Source organism: Ambystoma mexicanum, chromosome 6q (genome assembly GCF_040938575.1).
Source record: "Ambystoma mexicanum isolate Mex_15411 chromosome 6q, UKY_AmexF1_1, whole genome shotgun sequence".
Taxonomy (NCBI): Eukaryota; Metazoa; Chordata; class Amphibia; order Caudata; family Ambystomatidae; genus Ambystoma; species Ambystoma mexicanum.
The window spans coordinates 1,356,814,624-1,356,836,658 of record NC_090937.1 but is presented as its reverse complement, the minus strand read 5'-3'; the positions used below and the strand labels follow the sequence as shown (position 1 = coordinate 1,356,836,658).

Below are 22,035 nucleotides of genomic sequence, written 5' to 3'. Positions count from 1 at the left end.
TCTGGCATTGGTACCTCACTAAATCTGATTTTAATTTTGGCAGTTAAAAACCAACCTATACAAAATAAGCAAGCAGTGTATGTAGCTCTAATAGATTTTAAACAAGTGTTTGATTCTCTACCTCGAAAGGTTTTATAGAATAAATTATTGAATCTTAATTGTCCTTAATATATTTTTGATCTAATTAATCAATTTTATTCTAATACTAGCATAAAAATGAAACTTTCCACCGATGGTCTATTATCCAACTCGGTTACTACCAACTGTGGTCTAAAGCAGGGATGCCCATTTGCGTCTATTCTTTTAAACTTTTATATTGGTGACTTTTTTAATGCCCTAAATAATGTTCACTCCTTTTCACCCCAACTTGGAACACAACAAATTCCGTACCTATTATAAGCGGATGACCTTGTTCTCTTCGATAGGATGCCAATCGGTCTTCAGAGGAAGCTATCTGCCCTAACTTCCTATGCAAATGAGAATAAGCTTGAAATCAACACTAAACAATCTAATATTTTAATCTTTCATGACTCATCGAAAAGAACTGTGCTGAATTATAACTGGGTTCTAGCGGGAATTCCAGCCAATAAAATAACTCAATACAAATATTTAGGGGTTAACATTAATTCAGATTCTCTTGACAAACCCTACAAAGAGAAGCATCCTGCGAGAATGAAACTCCTAGCTATTCAAGCAAAGTCCTTACAAAAAAAATATGGTGCCTTTTCTTGGTTACCTGCTAGGATGTTCTACTTACAGAAAGTCATGCCAATAATTACTTATGATAGTCGAGCTCAAATCATGAAGACACCTGTCAATTGGGACTTTCTTGAAAGCATTTTCTGGAAAACTACTCTACCTGTTCCTCTAAGTATTCCGATAGCCCTTATCCGCCATGAATTTGGGCTTCTATCCTTAAAGGTGGTTGTCTCATGGGCAATGATCTCCCTATACAGAAAAAATGTACTTTCATCTCCCACCTCGAGAAACTTGTTCCCTATATTAAAAAACCCGATAGAAAAGGAGAATCCAACCCCTCTCTCGAAATGGAAAAATGATTGCCTCGATATTTTAAACTGTGCAAATATCTTGCTTGATTTACTTTTGACCTTTCTACACAAAGCAAAACTCATACTATACAAATACGACTGATTCTTACACATGAAAAATGTCAAATGTATGCAGCGTTTAGATCTGGAGCATTTACAACAAAACCCCTCAATGATATACCTAAATATGTTAATGTTCCCTGACAGACCATATGCTAATACCTTTCTGCACTTTAGGCTAAACTTATTATCTGCTAAAATTAAAATGGCCCTGTACTCCAAAGATAACTCAACCTCTACTACTTGTAGATTTTGCAATCTTGACGATAAACCAGAAACTATTCATCATCTTATTACTGAATGTACAAAATTATCTGAAATAAGGAAACTTTATCTTTTTAACATTTTAAGGATAGACAACTTTTAACTAAAGATCAAATGTGGTTTGAAGTCTTTAATGCATCTAGACATTCTCTGATCATCGATACTGTCAAATTTATTTTACACTTGAATCTAAGCTCTCAAAGTAAGACTGTCTAATCCTCGATGATTGGTAATTCATTTAATATGCCTGTTACTGCAGTGCTTTTATTATAATTGTGTTCTTTTCATTGCGATACGTTTTTATACATTCTTATATAACGATATAAGTGTTTATACATTTGGAATTGGATTGACTGTTTATATCATGTGTCATAATTGAAAAAGTAGATCGTATCAACTAAAACAATTGGTTCTAAATAAAAAAAAATTAAAGTGTTTTCCTTTTCCATGTTTCTTCATCAAAAACATGGCAATGTGCTTGTTTCTGGGACCCTCCCCCTATACTTGGTGGACAAATACCCCATATATATTTGACAAAGGTCTCTGCCTGACAGTTCATCTGCCAATCTTTCTCTAGAATACTTTCCACATCAGTATTCAATGGAGACCCCTCTCTTTTATACTTAGCATGACACAGTCTGCCCTTTCTACTCTCCAAATGCTGCACCTGTTGCTCTGGGAGGCAGGAAGTTATATCAGCAATAGTTAGTTCTAAGCGGGAATGGTTACTACCTCCATCCGTCTCAAGATCCAGGGACACCTTTCTCTGGAAGAGGCTTGCTGACATAAAAATATAGTCTAGAGTTGATGAAATATTCCCTCTAGACCAGGTCGGCAGAGATTGATGGTCTCCCATTATCGACCCATTTGTCATGCTCAAGCCCCAGCTCTCTAGAAATTCTACACATTTACCATTTTTAGAAACTATACGCGAGTTCTTAATTGACTTGTTCTTTGCCAACAACAAACACTGTGCATTGAAGTCTCCCGCAAGTATTATATGGGCACTCCCATAGGAGGGCTTAATCAATTCTAACAAACCCGCAAGAATCTTCAAAAACTATTGTAGGGTGGAACATGCGTGGGTCCAATACATGTTTGTCACAATCACCACAAAACTGGACTTTGTCCTCCAAGTATCAACCTACAGGCTCGAATGCCTAATTTATCTTCTAAAATCATCATTGCATTTCCAATTGTAGTATTTTTGAGGGCCATTAATAACCGTCCTGAAGGTATGCCTATATGGCTAAGACCTTATCTCCGTCTGAACTACACTACACTATACCGGCTTGGAGGAAGAACTTCTTGTTATTAAAAGAGCATTCCAAGAATGGCATTTCCTATTGGGCTCTCCTTTTTCTGTAGAAATGAGGACAGAAGTGTTTAAAACAAGCAAAGACTCAAAACAGTCGATAGGCCAGATTGACCTATTTCTTTTCCCTGTGGAACGTCCCGTTTATGGTTATCCCTGGCAAGACGAATTAAATGGTGGATGCATTATCTTGTCAAACTAAAGAGGATTTACATCTGGTTGCTAGGGGTAGGATTTCTCCTGAGGCCACCTTTTTTCATTCTATGTAGCTTCCTTTGTACATTATTTATGGAATGCTTCTCACTCTCAGGATGAATCTGTCCAATCCTTTGCTCAGAACTTTCAACTGACTCAAGAAGAGGAACTGTTTTTCATGGTGCACAAGTCCTTGTCCTGACTGCTGAGTTACAAACTACGGTCTTGCAGATGTGTCATGATTCTTCTATGATGGGCCAGCGAGGGGCTAAGATGACACATTAGTTGGTACGACGTCATTTGTGGAGTCCAGGAATGAATAGAGACATTCAAGACTATGTATGGTGTGTTTACAGTTAAAGACTCCGAGAAGATCTCTTGTGGGTCATTTGGTCGGGTCTGCTTTTCCCCTCATGTCCATGGGGTTCGATTTCCATGGATTTCATTGCCGATCTTCCGGCTTCAAATGGACATAGTCATTATGGTGACTGCTGACCTTTTTACAAAGCGGGTGCATTTTGAAGTTCCATCGGCTCCTTAGACGGCACGTCTCCTTTTGCGTATTATCTTTTCTAAACTACCTACATCCATTTTGTTGGTACACCTCCAGATTCTGGTCCATCCTTTGCAAAACCTTGGGAATCGGAAGGGATCTTATTTCCGGCTATCATCCACAATCTAATGGTCAGACAGAGATTGAATCAAACTCTGGAAATGTACCTTTATCATTTTGCCTCTTCTTCTCAAGATAATTGGTTTGAGCTTGGCAGAATTTGCTTATAATCGTTCACCCCATTATGCTATTGGTGTCCGTCCCTTTCTCTGCACATATGGTTATGACCCTTCTAGTTTTCCTGTGGTAGTTCCATCTGATACCCTACTTCAGCAGCAGATATTGCTTATTGCTGACATTTGTGATGGACGAAAGACAGAATTGGCCGCACACACTGCTTCATGGATTCGGGATGAGGTGGCTGCTGATTGGCAATGGGCTATTTTCCAGCCGGGTGATGAGGTTTGGTTGGCTTCTAAGTTTCTTTTGCGTCATTCGATCCCATCTAAGCTGTCTCCTAAGTTTTTTGGGCTCTTCTTGGTGTTGGGTGCTCTTACTTATACGATTCAGTTGCCCACCTCCTTGTCTTGGAGTCATACTGTTTTTCACGTTTTCAAATTAACATGTCATGTTGATGACCGATTCCTGGGACATGCTGTGAGGCCTCCGCCTGTTGACATTGCTGATGGTCCCGAGTATGAGGTCACTGGGATATGTGATTCCTATTGTTTGTGAGGGGCGTCTTCATTACTTGATGGATTGGCAGGGCTATGAGTCATCGGACCGTACCTGGGAACCTGCTCGCAATGTACCTGCTCCATGTTTGGTGCGCTTCTTTCACTATTTGCATCCCTGGAAACCGGGTCCTGCCTCTTTGGAAAGGGGCATACTGTCAAGACTGGCTGGGTGCAGTGGTTGTTATGGCAACAATGACAGCAGAGACCTTGGCCTGCTTCCTCCCAATATGGCGCCCGCAAGGAGAAGCAACGTTCTAGCATCTACACGCCAACGTGGGACACTGTGCATGCAATCCAGAAAGAAGAAACTGACATTCTCATTTATATGGCAGAGATCCTGATGGCTGTGCATCGCTACCCTTTTAGTAATTGGCACTTTGTAAGTTCCTGCTACTAGGTTTGTGGTTGTGTGAGATATGTATGAATGTTACACTCCTTTTTTACTAAATGTATCCCCTGTATTCTAGCTGTCCACGTGACCGCTCGGCTTTTATCCCTGTTTCCTGAACCTTGCTGTTTAAATGCTTACCAGTGTACACACGCTGCTTATCCTGCTGATCATAGATGTAAAGCTGATTGAAACATTGTGTGACTTCTGAGAAGCTTCTACTCATCATTTGTCCAGGGTTTTATTCTCCAAAGGGTTTCCCTTCGGTTCCTTGTTTCTCCTGTAGAAAACTCCTGTCAGAGAGCTAGGAGCTGCTGGGAGATCTTTCATGAGCAGCTACTTAAGGCCATCTTCAAATCAGTTTAATGAAATTGGAGCTGAGCTTACAGTTGTAAAAGGTATCGCCTGCAATGGTTTTGGGGTCTCCAATTAGTGAAGCGGGTGCGTCCATCATTTTCTTGTTGTGCCCCATGGACATGGTGGCTCTTCAGCTTTCTTTTCGGTTAGCAGTTCATGTGAGTAACCTGACTGCTATTGTTCTATTTTTTAGACAGTTCAAGACTTATGAACCCAGTTTGGTGCTTCTTTGAAGGTATGTTTGAAGTAGTGTTTTGATTCTTCTAACCCTAGGTAGATTTTTGGCATGTTTTAGCTAGTATTGGCCCCTTTTGGGCGATTTATCTTATGCTTTCTATTATTTCTTTGCTTTTGTTTTCTGATAGTTGGTGCTGTTCGAAAGGTGAAACTACGGGCACTCCTTTCTTACAATGGCTTTTTTGACAATCAAGAATTTTTTTTTATAGGTGCTTGTCTAGTATTGTTCTACTGATATATATATGTAAATAATGTCTTCGAGATATTTTTGCACATTGATAGATACTAGATCTAACAAATGTGTTTTCTGGTCAAATTCTGCATAACCCAACTCTCTAATTCCTATGTGAAGGAAAGGGATTTGTCCAGAAGAAGGCTAGGTAGAAAATAATCTAAACCCTTACAGCCAAATTTCGAGTTGGCCGATGACAAATTGCTTGTTTGAAGATATTGATCTTTTGCTTTATTAAAACATCTTGCAACAATGGCTGATTTGTATTTACCGACGTTCTTTACCAATGAGGGCACATGTGTAATGAGCTTAACCAGTGTCTGGGTTGCATGAAAGGGCAACCAGAGGCAGCGATTTGCACATTGTGATGTTTGCACATTCTGTGTTTTGTCTATTTTATGTGATGTCAGGTTGTTTTCAAGAGTGCTGTGTGAAGGCATCATGAGTCAGACACAGACAACCGGTTCACGTTCTTCAAATAAAGTTTTATTAACTTAAAGGGCAGGGTGAATTAAGGCCTAACTTTTCCTATGGTAAGGTGGGATTTCCGTACCTAAAGAAAACTAAGGATAGTCTGTGTCAGGAAGTCCTAAGTAAAATTTTGACTGTGGCCAAAAACCCCTACTTGCCCTCACAACTAACCGCATACTATTTGTAGGGATGTCACACGCTCCTGGCACTGTGTTTTGGCTTGGTTGACCACCATGCACTTGTTAAACTTTCTTATTTTCCCTTTGCTCTTGCCAATACCGGTTGGTTTTACTGCTCCTTGTGAGGTCCTCCGTATGCCATGAGTTTTTATCTCTGTGCGGTCCCTCGCTTCTTCTCCCAGTGGTCTTATTGTGGCTCGTATCCCCCAGCAGAACATCCTCAGTGAAGCAGGACTTGCACAATGGTTTCCCTCTGTACCACTGGCCTCCTTCTCATGGCTTGCCACCGGCCTCCAGCGTCCTGTACTTTTGCTTCCCACTGCATACACTCTGCACTTTCCCCAGGTATCGAGCGCTTCTCCTGCCACACCGCCACACCAGAGAGGTCTGCCTGCACCCATCAGTTTGTGGGCGTTTTCCCACAGCTGACTTCATTTCTGTCGGGATTGCAGCTTTCAAGCTCCTGCGCCGTATTTTCATGCCAAAAAGGACTAGATCGCTCACCATCAAAGCGGTAGTCCTGTTTTTGTCTTGTTGTCCTCCTCATCCCAGTACTTGGCTAGGGTTAATAAATGTTCATTTTCACAAAGTAGGATGTGCTGTTCTAGGTGTCTCTTCTTCGTCCAAGTACAATACTGGTGCAATTTGCGGAATACTTTAGGAGAGTCATAGAAAAAAGGCTGACAAAAGCCCATAAAGACTTGACGGATAGATGATTTGTGATGAAAGGGAAATGGGCGATACCATGTCTCACCTAAGGACGTCCTCTCCCCACTCCACAAGTCTCCTCCACCCAGTTACTCCTCCCTCGCATATCCACCCCCTTGGTCGGTCGGGATCCAAAAGTGATGGCCTTTCCCTGGCCACCTGAAAAGGGGATACCAGGGGAAAAGAAGTGAGGACACCCTTGGGTTCCTCACAGTTGTTAACCTGTCACAGGGGATACGCACGTGGATGTGATGTGAATTGTGTATCTTAAACTGTGAAGCCTGCTTTCCATCAATTTTGTATTTGTAATCAAAATATAATTTTTGCATAAATACATGTTTATGCCTACTTAAATGCCTACTTAAATGCAATTGTCTCACTTCGAACTGCCATTTTGCCATATACAATTTTTCCATTTGTTTACCGAAATATAGGTTGAGTCAGATCTACAATCTGTTTTTTTTTGTTGCATGTGTGGCTGGTTTTCCACTAATCCTAGTCCGTAAAGTCAACATTGAAGGTTGACCTCATGTATGCGTTCATTGATTCACATGCTTAGCATAGTACACCATCTAGTGGTTCACTCAGAGTATAATATGTTTTAGAAAAATAGGGCTTAGACAGGGGCATTCTTGTCACACTATCCCTATGCATGATTCCACATGCGTCAATATCCTCCGATAGTTTTTTTTTTTCCTGTCATTGGTTGGAAGCAATTTCGCATCAGAGTATAACTTTCAATTTAGGAGCCAAGGTATTGTCGGACTAAAGAACGACTTGACCACACCAACTTTAAGGCATACAGTAGGGAAAGTGTGGGGGCAAGATCATTTGTTCACTCCTAGCGGCTTAGAGGCCTATGGAATGTTCACACACACTAAATTGAGACAGTGTTGTTACAATGAGGCCCATATGGAAATAAAGGGACAGGAAAGGCCGGGGAAAGAAAACACCCTCTACTACATCTTCGACAAATTCTCATTGATGCAAACTGCATCGAGAGAAACACATTTGCAGAGAAGCACAACACTCACTGTGGCTCTGCAGTGGAACGCATTGACATTTCAGACTCTGAAGAGAAGTGGGAGCAAGAGGGTGATACCAGCGTCGAAGAGAATGTTGAGTCCGAAATGCAAGCAACCACCTCATGCATAGGTCTACTGCATTGGACTTCACACCTCAATGCCAAAGGGCATGTTCTATGCAAGTTAACCGCCCTTTAATTAAATCTGTCTCCACTAAAGCAGTACACCACAAAGTGGACAAAAAATGCAAACCACCCTGCACAGACCACAATTGGGGTCAATTTGCCCCTCACTTTTTAGTCACTACAGCTAGTAAGAGGGCAAATGCCCCTATATCCTTCAGTATACCCACCAGACAAGGAAAGTAAGTGCATGTACTTGTTTGGTCAGAAGGCAGAAGCCTACGTAGCATATAGGTTTAGGTTTTCTATTCCCTCCCCACCCCACTTAATGTCCATATGTATTCGGTCACAGTGGGACAATATGGAGGAGTTGGAAAAGCACATCCCCACAGAACCCCAAGGTAGCTTCCAAAAGATCATTGAGGAGGGAAGCAGTCAGAAAAAGCTGTAAAAAAATGCACTGGTCTCATAGCTCAGAGGTACAGGTTTTAATGCAGAGACATAGGCAACATTATAAGACACACCAATTGAGGAAGCATCACTATTTGGGAAAGTCAAAAACAGCTAAAAAAAGACTGCAACACCCTTAAAACTCGAACCCACATGGTAGAATGGTCTTATTGCTCATTAGTAGTTTGTGTGTTTCTACTCATCTTCCTAGGGTTAAAATTGTGAGGCGACTGTCACTTAATCTGATTGATTTTGTGTTTCTTTGGGATAAGCAAGATTTGCATCACAATCTGTTTGCTGTATGAAATTGTATGAAAACAGTGCTACGGTAATTGCCTCATGGGCAATTCTCGAGGGATCCTATTTGCAGAATATCCAAATTTCATAATTAATATTCATACCAATTGGTTCAACATCCAAGGTTCGTCTTCCCCAGAGTAATGAATGTTACTTTTCTACAGAATCCTAAGATGAATAAACAGTTTCCCCAAGATAAAAGAATTGATGTTCTGAAGAGATCTCTAGAGGATAAACTTTGTATATATGAAGAAAATATCACTGAAGACCAAATCAAGCAGGTAAAACTATTTGTTACATGGAAATATAGTTGGATATAAATGAGACCTTTGTATCTTTTAAAATATCTTTCTGTAACAATTTACCACCACTATTGATGAAACACTTTTATGCTAGTATGTTTGTTTTGTGCAGTCCTGGAGTTTTACATAGGAGTGCAGAAATTATTTGTCGGTTCTAATTGTCAAGCGCAGGGCAAAGCAGCCGATTTTTCTTACGAGGTTGATAGTCCTATCTGTCATCTCTTATCCTGAAATGTTGCATGGCTAAGGTGCACTGGGATAGAGGGTTAGAATTCAGGGAAAGGGTCAAAGGCAAAAAAAAACAGAGCAAGGACCGAAATCGAATGTGTGGAATGGGCAAGAAGTCAGGGAAAGCAAGATATCTGGAAACCGAGCAGACAGGAAACTTTGAAGATGGAGCAAAAAAAAAAAGGAAATAATGGGTACAGGAAAGAGAGCAGAAAGACCAGCAGAACTAGGCTAAATGCCACAGCAGAAAATAAACCAAAGGAATCAGACTGGTGGGCAAAGATCTGACAAAGGTGTAGGTACAGCAGGCAGTAATGAAGCGTCCCGTGCACCAAGCACAGGGGAGGTGTTGCTTTATGCAGATACCCTGATCGTGAATACCTTCTTGACATGAAGAACATGCCACCCAGGCAACAGTAGGCACGGTGTGTTGCTGCAAGGTGCTTCAACCGCAGATCTAATCATTGGCAGCACCATGTTGCAGCGGTACGCAGACCAGCATTGGAGCCCGCTGTGATGCTGGAAATGCATTTGAGGGACAGGGCCTCCAAGTCCTTGTCCTGTACTCAAATATTATGTGCGTTCTGTGTTGTCTGCACAGGAGTCCATGTGAGACTCCTGGACGTGCAGCTCTTCCTCTTTTTTTGTTGTGGTGATCGGAACCTTGGGATACCCTTATGGCACCCTTGGGTGTGGGTACGACCCTGCACCCGTAGTGTATGTTTTCGGGCACCTGTGTGTGGCCCACAGAGCAGGGTATTGGCTGGTGGTAGCTCCATGCTGAATTTGACAGGCACCCTGAGTATTCTCTATTTTGGGATACACAGGCCCTGCCATTGGAATCAGTTGATTCCTGATAGAAGGCAAGATAGCCCCTGTGACCTCTTGGTTTCTATTGCCTGTTACCTTGTTTTACCAAAGTCCTGCAAAGCCCTGACTCTGTCCCTTCCCCTGACTGGCTGTTGGGTGGAAGTTCCATATATGGTATTGTGGGGAAGTCCAGGCCAGACTGGCAGGAGCCTTCCCAGTGACTGTATGTTGTGGGTACACTCTTGGGGCGGGACCTGGGTGAATGGAGGGTGAAAATAAACATTTCATGTTATGGGTGTCTGGTTTCTGGTGTGTGACACAATGAATGAGACAGCCCTGCCCGAAATGAATGCAGTGTGGTGTGCTGAAAGGCTGGGTGCTTGTCCAATCCACATTGTGAGCCTGATTGGCTGTCTGCCTGCTGAATGCCCTTCTGAATGATTGGCAGCCTGAACCTGGCTCAGCAGTGTGAATGAGAGACAGAACAGTATATCTGGATACCTCTCACTTACCAGATTTGTTCAGAATCTGAAGTCGAAACTTGAAGCTACTTATCCAGCAAGAAGAATTGCTGCTCCTTTCCTTCGAAGCAGTCTGAAAGCTGTCATGTCTTCAAGGACTGATCCAAGAGAGGACCTGGCTAAGGAGACCTCTTCCCAAGCTACAAGGGAACATCGTGCAGAAGCTGATCTTCATCAAGGCACCCTGGTAGTCAAAAGGTCCCAAAAAGCTGTCGACTGGAGATGGGGTCCATCGAGAAACATTGAAGTAAGCATCACCATTGACCGGGGTTCGGAAGACCGCTGTAACCTGATCGACCAGAGCCGGAACGCACCATTGCCTAAGAAGATTTTAACCAAGGACTCCCTTAGCATCACCGTTGACCGCTTTGTCTTGCCGGAGGAAGTTAAGGTCACAGAGGAACTGAGAAGAATCCTCCAGTGGGTTTCCCACCACACGAAGTCCACAAAGACACCAACAAAGATCCGAAAGCCAGCGTGGTCGAGTCCCGCTGCCGGGCCTACGTTCTTCATCAACTACTCTTTGTGGCAACAAACTCCCGTCATCGAGGTGCACTGCACGCCTCATCTTCGCAGGACGTCCACGATCGATCGTCAACAAGCACTGCAAAGGCCGAAGCCGCTGCCTCAACGATACTGTTCATCTTTTCTTTGAGGAATCTCGATAACCCATGGCTCCTGCCTTAAAGGTTGTCCACTCAAGAGGGATCCGTCGACGAACCATCTGAGAACTCTGCTAAACTCGAGTACATTGGGGTAGTAGAACAATTTTAGAAGGAAACAAGGCTATTTTAAACATATATGGTCTGGGCTTGTTTATGAACAACTTTATTTACAGGTTGCCCAGGTGGGGTGGATCCTCCTACAGAACTGTGTCTTTGATAGGGACAAAGTATTCTGCCATTGTTAAACCCAACTTGTTTTGCTCCCTATGTCTATTGTTGATTCACTTTACTATTTGATTTGTATGCCATTGAGACTGTCGGCAGTTGATGCATTTTAAAGGAGTCAAAAGTTAACTGTGGTACCACATAGACATTGTATATATTTAGCATGCTAGTATTGCCAAAGCACAAAGTGTGTTATTGATTGTGTATATATTCTGAACCTTATTCATATAAGGAACTGTGTTCTCATATGACATAGTGTGTGGACATTCCTTTGTGGGGGCTTGGGGTCTACACGGTACTTAAGAACCAGCCTGCATTACCGCTGGAGAGCTTAAGCCTTGATTGCTCGTCCATAGTTACCCTGTAGAGAATCTTGGCTGTGGTGCTCTGTGCTTCTACTCTGCCATATAGAGGGCAGGTGGACAGATGCCCCGTGCCAGTCTTTACAACCGCGCTTGTCACAGCACCCTTCCATTGCCTCTCCTAGTGCTCACAATGAGCGAATGCTTGCTAAGCAAGTTTCCCCATAAAGGGCAGACGGTCGGCGTCCACGGAACAAGGTGCATGGCTGTGGAGGGTTTTAAACATAATTTATTTTAAACAATAAAACATTCCAATGTTTCACTCCACACAGATTTAACACCGATGATACGTATTGTGACGAATACATAGAATTCGCCCCTTTAGGACTATGGATGTGAGCCCACTCTGCTTAATACCTGCTAGGGGACAGGGCAAGCAGGATCTCACCGGGTGTGACCCGCCCCCTTTAAGAATCCCCAGGTAAAGTTATTACTAAATCTCGTTTTACCTCGGAGTCCCAAGCATTTGTTGGCTATATGGCGGTTGAGCAGTACCATCATGTGCAGGGTCTTTTAAAAGGTGACTGACTTGGTTTCTGACCCAGTTCTGTTAACTTTGATATCAAGGAGGAAACCCGGTAGACAACTGTTCAACACTAGGTTGGCAGTGTCTACTCTGTCAAAATCCGGGTGGATGTATGCCAAAATATAAACTTGAGACAGAGCTAGGGATACAGGTTATGCCCGCTAGAGTCTGAAAGTTGAGGGGGACCAGTCACATCTAAAAAAAAATGTTTACAAAACTTTATTTTAGATTAAATCGATATAGTTAAAAACTTAATTAAATCATATAGTCCACAATAAAAAACACAATACTTCACAGAAAACATAGGAATGCGTATTAGGCAGTTAACGCTAAATAATACAGATTAAAAAAAATAGTGTACACCTTGGGAAACCTAATCTTTACCAAAATCTGTTTAGGTCAGTGTGACATAATTGTTAAATCTCTGTTAATAATCCCGAGCGTTGTCTCGACATGTTTCTGTTAACAAAACTGTGGGCTAGGATGAATTCCAGCCTTAAACCACGGTCTGCCTGGTAAAGAATAGCGATATTAGACTAGCCGGGCATCACCCAACACGAAAGGTTGTGTCTCCTTAAATGGGAGCGCCCCTTTGATGTATAGTAGAACTCGTATTGAGATTAGCTGTGGCCCAAACAGATGGGGGTGGTGGAGCTGTAGCCTCTGAGAGTGGCGAACGGGTCAGCCGAAAAAGGGTAACGCACTAATGCCAGGTATGAAGAGTTTACTGAAAAGCGATAGGCAAGTCGGGCATGACTGACTTGCCTATCGCTTTTCAATGTGACACGAGACAGCCACTTTAACCCAGACCTCGGCACTCAGCACGCCAGCACCGTCCCTACCGCATCCACTAATTCGAGGAGCGGCAGTCGTAAACTCTTCATACCTGGCATTAGTACATTACCCTTTTTCGGCTGACCTGTTTGCCACTCTCAGAGGACCGTGGTTTAAGGTTGGAATTCATCCTAGAGCCTGCTGATGACCTGCCCCCTATCCTTATTGGCAGGACTGATTCTTCAACCTACCCCAACTGATTCATAGAAGTTGCGAGCCCCACAAGCACCAATAAAGGTTACATGAAACTGGCCCAGGCTCATTCATTGAATTTATAGGAACTAGGTTTTTCGTCATAACTGTATCCTCCTGAAGAATGTTCGTTATTTGTGTTTTGTGAACAGAAACATGTCGAGACAACTCTCTGGATTATTAACAGAGATTTAACAATATGTTACACTGACCTAAACGGATTTTGGTACACATTAGGTTTCCCAAGGTGTACACTGTTTCTTCTGAATCTGTATTATTTAGCATTAACTGCCTAATACGCATTCCTATGTTTTCTGTGAAGTATTGTGTTTTTTTATTGTGGACTATATGATTTAATTCAGTTTTTAACTACATAAATTTATTATTAAATAAAGTTTTGTAAAATTATTTTTAGATGTGACTGGTCCCCCTCAACTTTCAGACTCTAGTGGGCATAACCTGTATCCCTAGCTCTGTCTCCAGTTCTGTTAACACCATCTCTGAACAACAGCACCAATGGGGTCTTCTCTCTCATTCCAGGAAGGAACTTAACAAACCCAACACTCGGGCAGAGGAGGAGAAAGGCAGCCTGAGGGCGAAACATAGAAGCCTGCATTGGAGTGCAGAGGAGGGGACGTCTGCCTTCCAGAAGGAGCCTGGAGGCAGGACCTCACAAAGAACATTGTGGGCAGAGGAAAAACAGAGTGCACGTAATGCAGAGTCCAGGAAGTTGGAGAGCCTGAGGAGCACTGAACCGCTGAACGGAAGGAAAAGCAAGTTGCCCTGACACCGAAGTCCTGCCGGTCGCATGCATGAGGTGCCGCGATGATAGGAGGATACTACCTTCTCCAGCATTGGATCTTTCATAGATTCACATGCTGAGAATATTTGCAATCGTCAGACAGTTTTCAGTTTATGTTTAAACTGCTCTGTCACTTTTGTGCTCCATCATAGTCATGTTGGTTCATACTGCTCGCAGCCAATAGCAAAATTTCCCTTACCACCTCCCCTCTCAGCCATCTTTAGATTTATTACCACACGACAGTGCAGGGAGTCCGCACAAATCATCTTTTCAACATTTTTATGACTACATTTGGATTGTAAACTCTTTTCCACAAAAAATATATACTTTTTGACATCTACTCGAAGACCGGCATTGGCGGCGACAGTGCTACCCCCGTTGACTCTTCCCGCCACTGGTAATCTTTGACAAAGCTTTATCTGCACAGTTTGGCCTACCTCATGGAGGAACCCACAAGGAAGAATCTGTTCAAGGCCTGTGCCTGCTGTGGACTGAAGAGTCTCTACGTGGATGATCACCACAGCGACTGCCTCTACTGCCTTCATCCTCACCATGTCATCCAGGACTGCAAAATCTGCCAGTCATTCTCCAACATGACAATGAGGGATTGTCACTGGTGTCTCATTGCGTGGCTCGAGGATGCTGGCTGGGCCTCTGAGTCTGCTTCAGTATGGAATCATGCAACATGACGGCAAAGCAGGACAGCCCAGTGAAGCACCTCTAGTAAGAGGTCTAGGTTACATGAAGTCCAGCCCTCCAGCAAGAAGAGGCAAAAAGACACCTCTGGCTACAAGCCCAGATGCTCGCACAAGGACCGGTCTTCACCAAAGGTCACTGCCGAAAGGGTGTCGGCAGAGGTGGAGAGCCAAGGCCCTTTCCATCGTCCTATGGAGGCAATGTCTTTTTAGTCCATGTCGAAGTCTGGTGGCCACTCATCGCCTTCAATGTAAAAAACAGGCTTGTTGTTGAAATCTGTGACAAGGACACCATTGTCGTTGACCAAGCCTCACTCCAGGTCGTCTACCACAAGGGCATTGACGCCATCCAACTGCACTTTGTCAACAAAGATGTTGACAGCCACGACTACCTCACGACGACCGTCAACAAAACCGCCGATGGCCACTACCACCTCGTCGACAGCATCTACGTCCACGGCTGTGATACCCTCTTTGATGACCTTGTCGACTGGCAAAATTTGTTCCTTCCATAGCATTGTTACCACTGCCATTGTTATAGTGCTATCTATAACATGATGTAAGCGCCTTGGGTTCCACGACATACTTCTGCCTGGCAAATATCCTGTCTGGTCGGGATGCACCAGTGTATGAATTACCTTTTTCAGCCTATTAGCTAGCATTGTCATCAGGATTTTGTACTGATGGATGGTCAAGGGTCTGTACAAACTACAGTCGAGTGGTGGCTTGTTGGGTTTAAGGAGGGGTATTATTATTATTATTATTGATTCCCTTATGCTGAGAGGAAGGAGGCCGGAGTTCTGCACTTCGGTCAGAGTGTTCAGGATGTTTGGGGCTAATTTGGCAGCAAATTCCTTTATAAAACTCGCTAGGCAGGCCATCTGAGCCCGGGGTTTTTGCCTGCAAGCAGCAAACCTATCGTGGACATTAATTCTTCCACCGTGATAGGGGCATCTAAGTCACTAATTGTCGGATCAGCAAGCCTATGGAGATGTATCTCACTTAACACTTGTATATTTATGTGCAAGGTTGTGGACTCTTCCTGATGTAAAGTGCAATGGAATACCTGAAAAACTGAATTAATACCCTCTTGGATGCTGCATGTGGAGCCCTGCTGTGTGTGTATCGAATAAATGGGTACATGTTCTTCCCTTTTTATATAGCCAGGCCAGCAGTCGGCCAGGTTTGTCCCCTTCAGCATGTTGTCTCTCTATGTATTTGGAGTAACTGTCATGCCCAGCCTTTCCCAGCAACTCGAGCATTTTTTGTCGCAGTGCTGTTTTGTTTGCCTCATTGTCCCGTTGGTCCCTGAGATTGTTGTTAGTTTTTGCAATACGTCTTCCGTGGAGGTAAGTTCCCTACAAATAATGGCCTGAATGCCCCCTGATTTGGCTATTGCAGTGCGTCTGATGACCGCTTTTAAGGCTTCCCAAAGAGTACCTGCGCTGGTGACACTGCCAGTGTTTTGTGTGAAATATTCTGTAATGCTGTCTTTTATGTGATCCGTGAAAGGGGTGTCTTGTAGTGCTTTGCTCCTAAGTTTCTATGTTGGGATTTGGGGCCTAAGGCGTACATATTGCCACTTCAATAACAAGGCGGCCTGGTCTGATAAGACCGTACTCTTATATTCTGCTGTTGTTAGTTCATCGGTTAGGTAATTACCTGCATGCAGTGTAGAGAAGTGTGAATAATGTTTGGAGTGTGGGTGTCTTCCAAATATCTACCAGATCAAATGATGTCAAAAGTGTTTGGAGGGACCTGGCTGGTTTGACAGGTTTCTGGAATTTTGTGTCTGATATGTCCAGTTGCTGATTCATGATACAGTTAAAGTACCCTCCCCATACAATGTTGCCCTTTCTGTTTGGACCGAGTCCTGTGTATAGCGTCTGAAACAAAGCCCCTGTTATGGTTGGGAGCATATGTATTAACTAGGAAAGTGTACACATTTTCTAGGAGCCCCTATATAAGTACCAATATGCCTTCATCACCTGTTTTAAACTGGGTCACTCTAAAGGCCACTGTAGGTGAAATCCAAGTCGGTAGCCACCGGGCGTACGCCGAGTACAGGGAGCCTGGAACGCATCACCCCATTTTCTGCCAATTAGCGCTTGTTTATCCGCTGTGAGGTGGGTCACCTGCAGCAGGGCAATGTCGATTTTGTGTCTACGGAGATACGTGTAAACTCTGTTCCTTTTCATGTAGTGGTTCAAGCCTCGGACGTTCCAGGTAAGCAATTTTATGTTGCTAGCCATTGTCTATTCGCCGTAATGGCGTCCCGTATCCAGGTCCAACAGACAACCCCCCATCATTACTCCATAAAAAAATGGTCCATCATTTTCGGACTACATTGCAATTTGGTGCCTAGTACAGGCACATCAAATTTCCCTTCAACTTCCCTAACTTCCCCAACTAATGTCAATCGCCAGCATTGTTATACATGTTCAGGCGCGTCCTCTTCTCGCGTCTGCCTCCAGTATCTGGTCCAGAGACATGTCGTAGCGGGTCGGCGCAGAACCAGCGTCCAAAGAAGAAAAACTCTGAAGATGGGTTGGTAGCAGCCGTGGGACGGGTCTCCTCTTTCAGGAATGATGGTCAAATTCTTGAGGTGAGTCCTGCCATATAAAACAAACAAGATGATGACTGTGATCCTGAGAGACTATCTGCCCAGTCAGTGACCTGCTTGTCCCGGGGTTCCCAAATGGCTCCCGGCTTGTGTTGCTCAATTCTGTCGAAGTGTAGTTAGTGGTATCTCGGTCCCTAGTCCGTACCTGACACAGCTTCAGGAGTGTGTCTTTGTTTATGTGGAGTGGCGTGTGGGGGTTAATTCTTTCTCTGTCCATCCACGCTTGTGCCTCTTTTTTTGGGATAGGGCACGGTTTTTGTAAAGGACCTTTAGTCGAGCTGGGTACATCAACATGTATTTCAGGCCAGCTTTCTGAAGCCTGGCTTTAGCTGATGAGAAATTAGCTGCGCTTTTCTGGACTTGTAAGGTATAGTCGGGATACAACAATCTGCTGGATTGTATTTAAGTTGCTTTGAATGTTAATGTTTAGTGTAAGGGTTAGTTTTGTGAATGCTGGGAAGTTTTCCGTTAGTTAGAATAGGTAGGTAATCCCCTCGTAGAGTAGTTTAGTTAGGATTTCTTTTATAATTTTGTGTATATTAAATTAGCAAATCTTGAGAAAATTCAATACAGTCGCAAGTCTCACATTACTGACCCTAACAGATACTTCATTTTGAGTTCAGGTAGGGAACCAACTCTAGTGCAGTGGACAGCGATGCATTTACCTATCCGCTTTTTATTTATCAATATAATTCTTTAGCCAAAACCATGTCTAACTTGTGCCTGAATTTCCTTACTGAAGCTTCACAGAATAATTTGAAGGTGACAGAGGGGGCTATTGTGTTAAAGAAAGAGCCAGTGGTTGGAGAGACTGTTGTGCAGACTCCCTTTGAGTAAGAGATTCACCCTAGATGAAGAGAAGTAGAAGTGATACCACTAAGAAGGAGTGATGTATTGGTACAAAAAGGACTGAATCACAACATAGGTGAATAGAACATAACCAACACAGCCTGAGAAGCAGAGGGATTTCAGCCCTCTAGATAAGAAAGAAAGGGAGGTTCCAGAGGACTGCATTTGTCTTAGGGTGAGACTATAAGTGGAAGGAGTCATAAGACAGTACAGCTATACCAGGGGTATCGCCCCATAATTATGCAGCCCAAAATGCTTAATCTGAAAATGCTAAAAATATTACTGCGCTTTTCAGCACAATTATATGTGGGAGGTGGGTTAGGGTTATAAACAATAATTTGGTGGGAGGATGCGAGCGACTCTCCCCCTGCATATAATTGTGTTGAAATGTGCAAACACAAACCAAAATACATCAGGATTTGTTTTATACAGTGATCTCATAGATCCATACCAGGTAACAGGAAGAATAACATGGGCCTAATCAGGATATAGGAGGGTCCAGCTGATCCATTAAGTGAGGAAATGGGCAGGTGAGAGTAGGGTCCATGACTCTGCACCAAACCCCACCATTGCCAGTGCTACCTCCCCGCAGGTGGCCCCCTACCAATCGGACAGGAATCTCTGGGAAAACCACCAGCAACATACCTAGGAGGCTGAGATCTGGCAAATCCCCAAAACATCTGTCTGCATGAGAGCCATGGATCAGTGGCATAAGGCCTCGTGCAGCCTGAGGAGAGGGCTGATCGAAAGACCATCCTCTTCCTGAAGATACCTGGAGGGCAGGAGGTTCTCTCCTTGACGTGGAAATACTTTGTATATATTTTTATTTGGGACACTGGGAGAGCCTTTTGAACTTTTGAATTGCTTCACCAGGAGACTTGGAGATTTTTTGTTGGACATTGGAACACTAAATTATTTGTCAACCAACCTCTTTGGAGCCATTATCCTGTACATTGTTTATAATCACCCTTATCATTCAGCAACGTTTGGCTTTGAGTTTGTCATGCATCCTGAAACCTTGTCCTTTGGCGTGTGGTCATTTCAGTTCTGGAAACAGGATGACTCGCTGCCATCTTGCTGCCTTTTCACAGTGGTTAAAAAGGCAAACAACATTTTCAAGTTGTATGTCCGGCCTCACTCCCTATCTGCCCTTGCTCAAATGCAATAATTTCTGCTACTCAATAGTACAAAAGCAACACTGAATAGTCAAAATTGGAAAGAATGGAACATCATTTCACATAGATGCTTGTTGGTGATGTGAATATTAGCTGAACAGTATTTTCCTTTACTGTTGTAATGTCATATTTTGGAGACATGTAAGAAACCTGATACTCTCAGGTTAAAGACTGTTCTTGTCCAAGAAAGATTTTGATCCCTGGGTCGGACGCAGTAATTGTTTAATAAGCAACTTTTTGCTTGGTAGTATTTAAAGTTACTAGGACCAATTATCCTGATATGTTTATAAAAAACAACGGGTCGTTATATGGCGGCCTATAGTTAAGGCGAGTCGGCGACACATAGGAACCCTTCCAAATTTGATTCGAGCACCGAATTTGGCCGAAATTTCGACAGTGATTAAATGTCTGTGGCCCCCCCTAGAGCCCCCAGACTGCAAAGTTTCGTAAAGATCGGTTATGTTTTTATTTAACTAATTTAATTAAAAGAAAAGCAACGCAAGTAGGAGGTGGCAAGGTTTGTTGCAGTGCAGTCCTGTGATCCTATTTAGCATGAGGGCATTTAGACATGGCTGCAATGTCAGCCATATCCAAATATCCCTTGCACCAAAATAGCTGGAATACTGGTGCCAAAATGTTGGCACCAAAAAGTCGGTGTACCGCTGGGGGAACGCTGCTTAACCAAAGTGTGCTCTACATTGCAATTAATGTAATCTCACTGCACATTGCCTTAAAAATGTGAGAGTGCTCAAAATTTTAAATATCTCATGACACACAGCATCTGCATTATTTTTTTAAACTGTGCTACTGTCAGTCCCAGAACGTATTGCACTAAGAGACATTTTATTTGGCTTTTGCTGAATTGCATTCTGGTGTTTATAGTCTCAGTCAAGATGGGGGTAATAATGCCACAATTGTACACTTTTTCCCTAACATAGTTCTATAAGGATTTATATATTTGAATGACACTATGGTATGTGTACTTAGCTTTAAAAAGCAGAGTATTGTTGAAAGCCAGACATGGGGTGAGGAGGGGAAATGATGAGATGGCAAGTAAGTCATGACTATTTGTCCCGATGTGGCAAGAGAGTTTGCAATCCTGGACACAGGTACAGGTATTTTCCCCTAATTGTGGCTACTTTTCAGGGCAAGAGTAAAAAGGACACGTGGGTAAAGAGTGTAACGTAGCGGACGCAAACCCTTGTTTTTTTTCTTTAGGTTGGCAAGCTTGTTAAAGTATTTGGCTACCAGGATTTTAGTCAGGATCTCATGTTTCCAGTGCAGACGCTTACTCACAGGACCACAAGCACTTGTTTCGTATTGGGATTTAGTTTTCAAGGGAATATTTCATGACAGATTGCTGGGTTTCAAAAGTGAGCACCTTTTATACTTTGCCAGCATATTTTTTGGGACATTTCCTCTCTTAGGTTATTTTTCTGGTGTTCATTACTTTTTTTTAAATTCCAATGCTTTTTTATCTCGCGCACTTTCGTCTAAGGAGCAGATCTGTATTATTAATGTTAATTATTTATGGAATAACAAAACCCTTGAAATTAAAGGAACAAACTTTAGTTGCAGGGATATTAAAGTGGGAACCACCTTAAATTCGCGACCCCTTGATGCGCAGCCTAATACCACAATGATGGCATCACAGATCACAAATTACATCACTTTCTCATGTTGTATGAGAACACTGGTGACATTAGAAATCACTTCACTGATTGCCAACACTAATTACATTACAACAATAACTGGGTTTAAGCATGGCCGTCAGCCATCGTCAGTGTGCATGACCAAATATATTTTAACACATGAATGGGTGCTATTCATGGCCTTCAGTTATGGACATTAGTGACAACTTTCACCCATGTGCACTGAATATTTTAAAACACTAACACTCTACCAACCATAAATTTTGGCCTTTACCAGTGGTACAACTTTCAACTATGTCCACTGTATATTATATACACTATTCAGGCACTAGCCATTAGCACAATACAGGCAAGTGGCCACTGTCTTTGCTCTGTGCCCACTATATATTCTAACATTTAATTGGGCCACTAGCCATGCCCTTTGACCTTGAGCAGATTGTGCATCTTTTGGCCATGACCACTGTATATTCTACAATAATAAAATGCAATAAGCGATGGCCTTCGCCCATTTCCACTGTATATTGTATACACTAACTAGCCATGGTCTTCAACACAATACTAGCCAGTGGCTACAGTTTTGGTGGATGGATAGTGAGCTATGTGGATGGTATATTCTAAAATATTAATAGGCACTAGATATGGGCTTTAGCCATGGCCACTAACTAGAGCTTTGAATGTTTCCCACTGTATATTTGAAAACCGTGATGGGCTACTAGGCATGGCTTTTAACCATGCACATTGTTATTTTTTAGCAGTAACCGACCATTAGCTTTGGTCTTTGGTACTGGCCAGTAACACTAGCCTTTGTTATGGCCAAGTACATGGCCTCAATTGTTATTAAGGCTATTAGACTTTTCATGAGCTAATTTATACATGATTTTCTGTCTAATTCATTTGTTTATGTAATCAGTTATATTCAATGTAATTAGTGTTGT

General features: G+C 42.8%; 1 protein-coding gene across 2 annotated transcripts in view; it reads left to right on the top strand.

Annotated features, from left to right (window-relative positions):
- Positions 1-22,035, top strand: part of EVC2 (EvC ciliary complex subunit 2) — a 1,020,434-nt gene that overhangs the window by 500,267 nt on the left and 498,132 nt on the right. For both annotated transcript variants that reach the window (XM_069631972.1, XM_069631971.1), the window contains exon 16: positions 8,804-8,920. In XM_069631972.1, the coding sequence (XP_069488073.1) occupies positions 8,804-8,920 (117 nt within the window). The remainder of the gene's footprint in view (positions 1-8,803; positions 8,921-22,035) is intronic.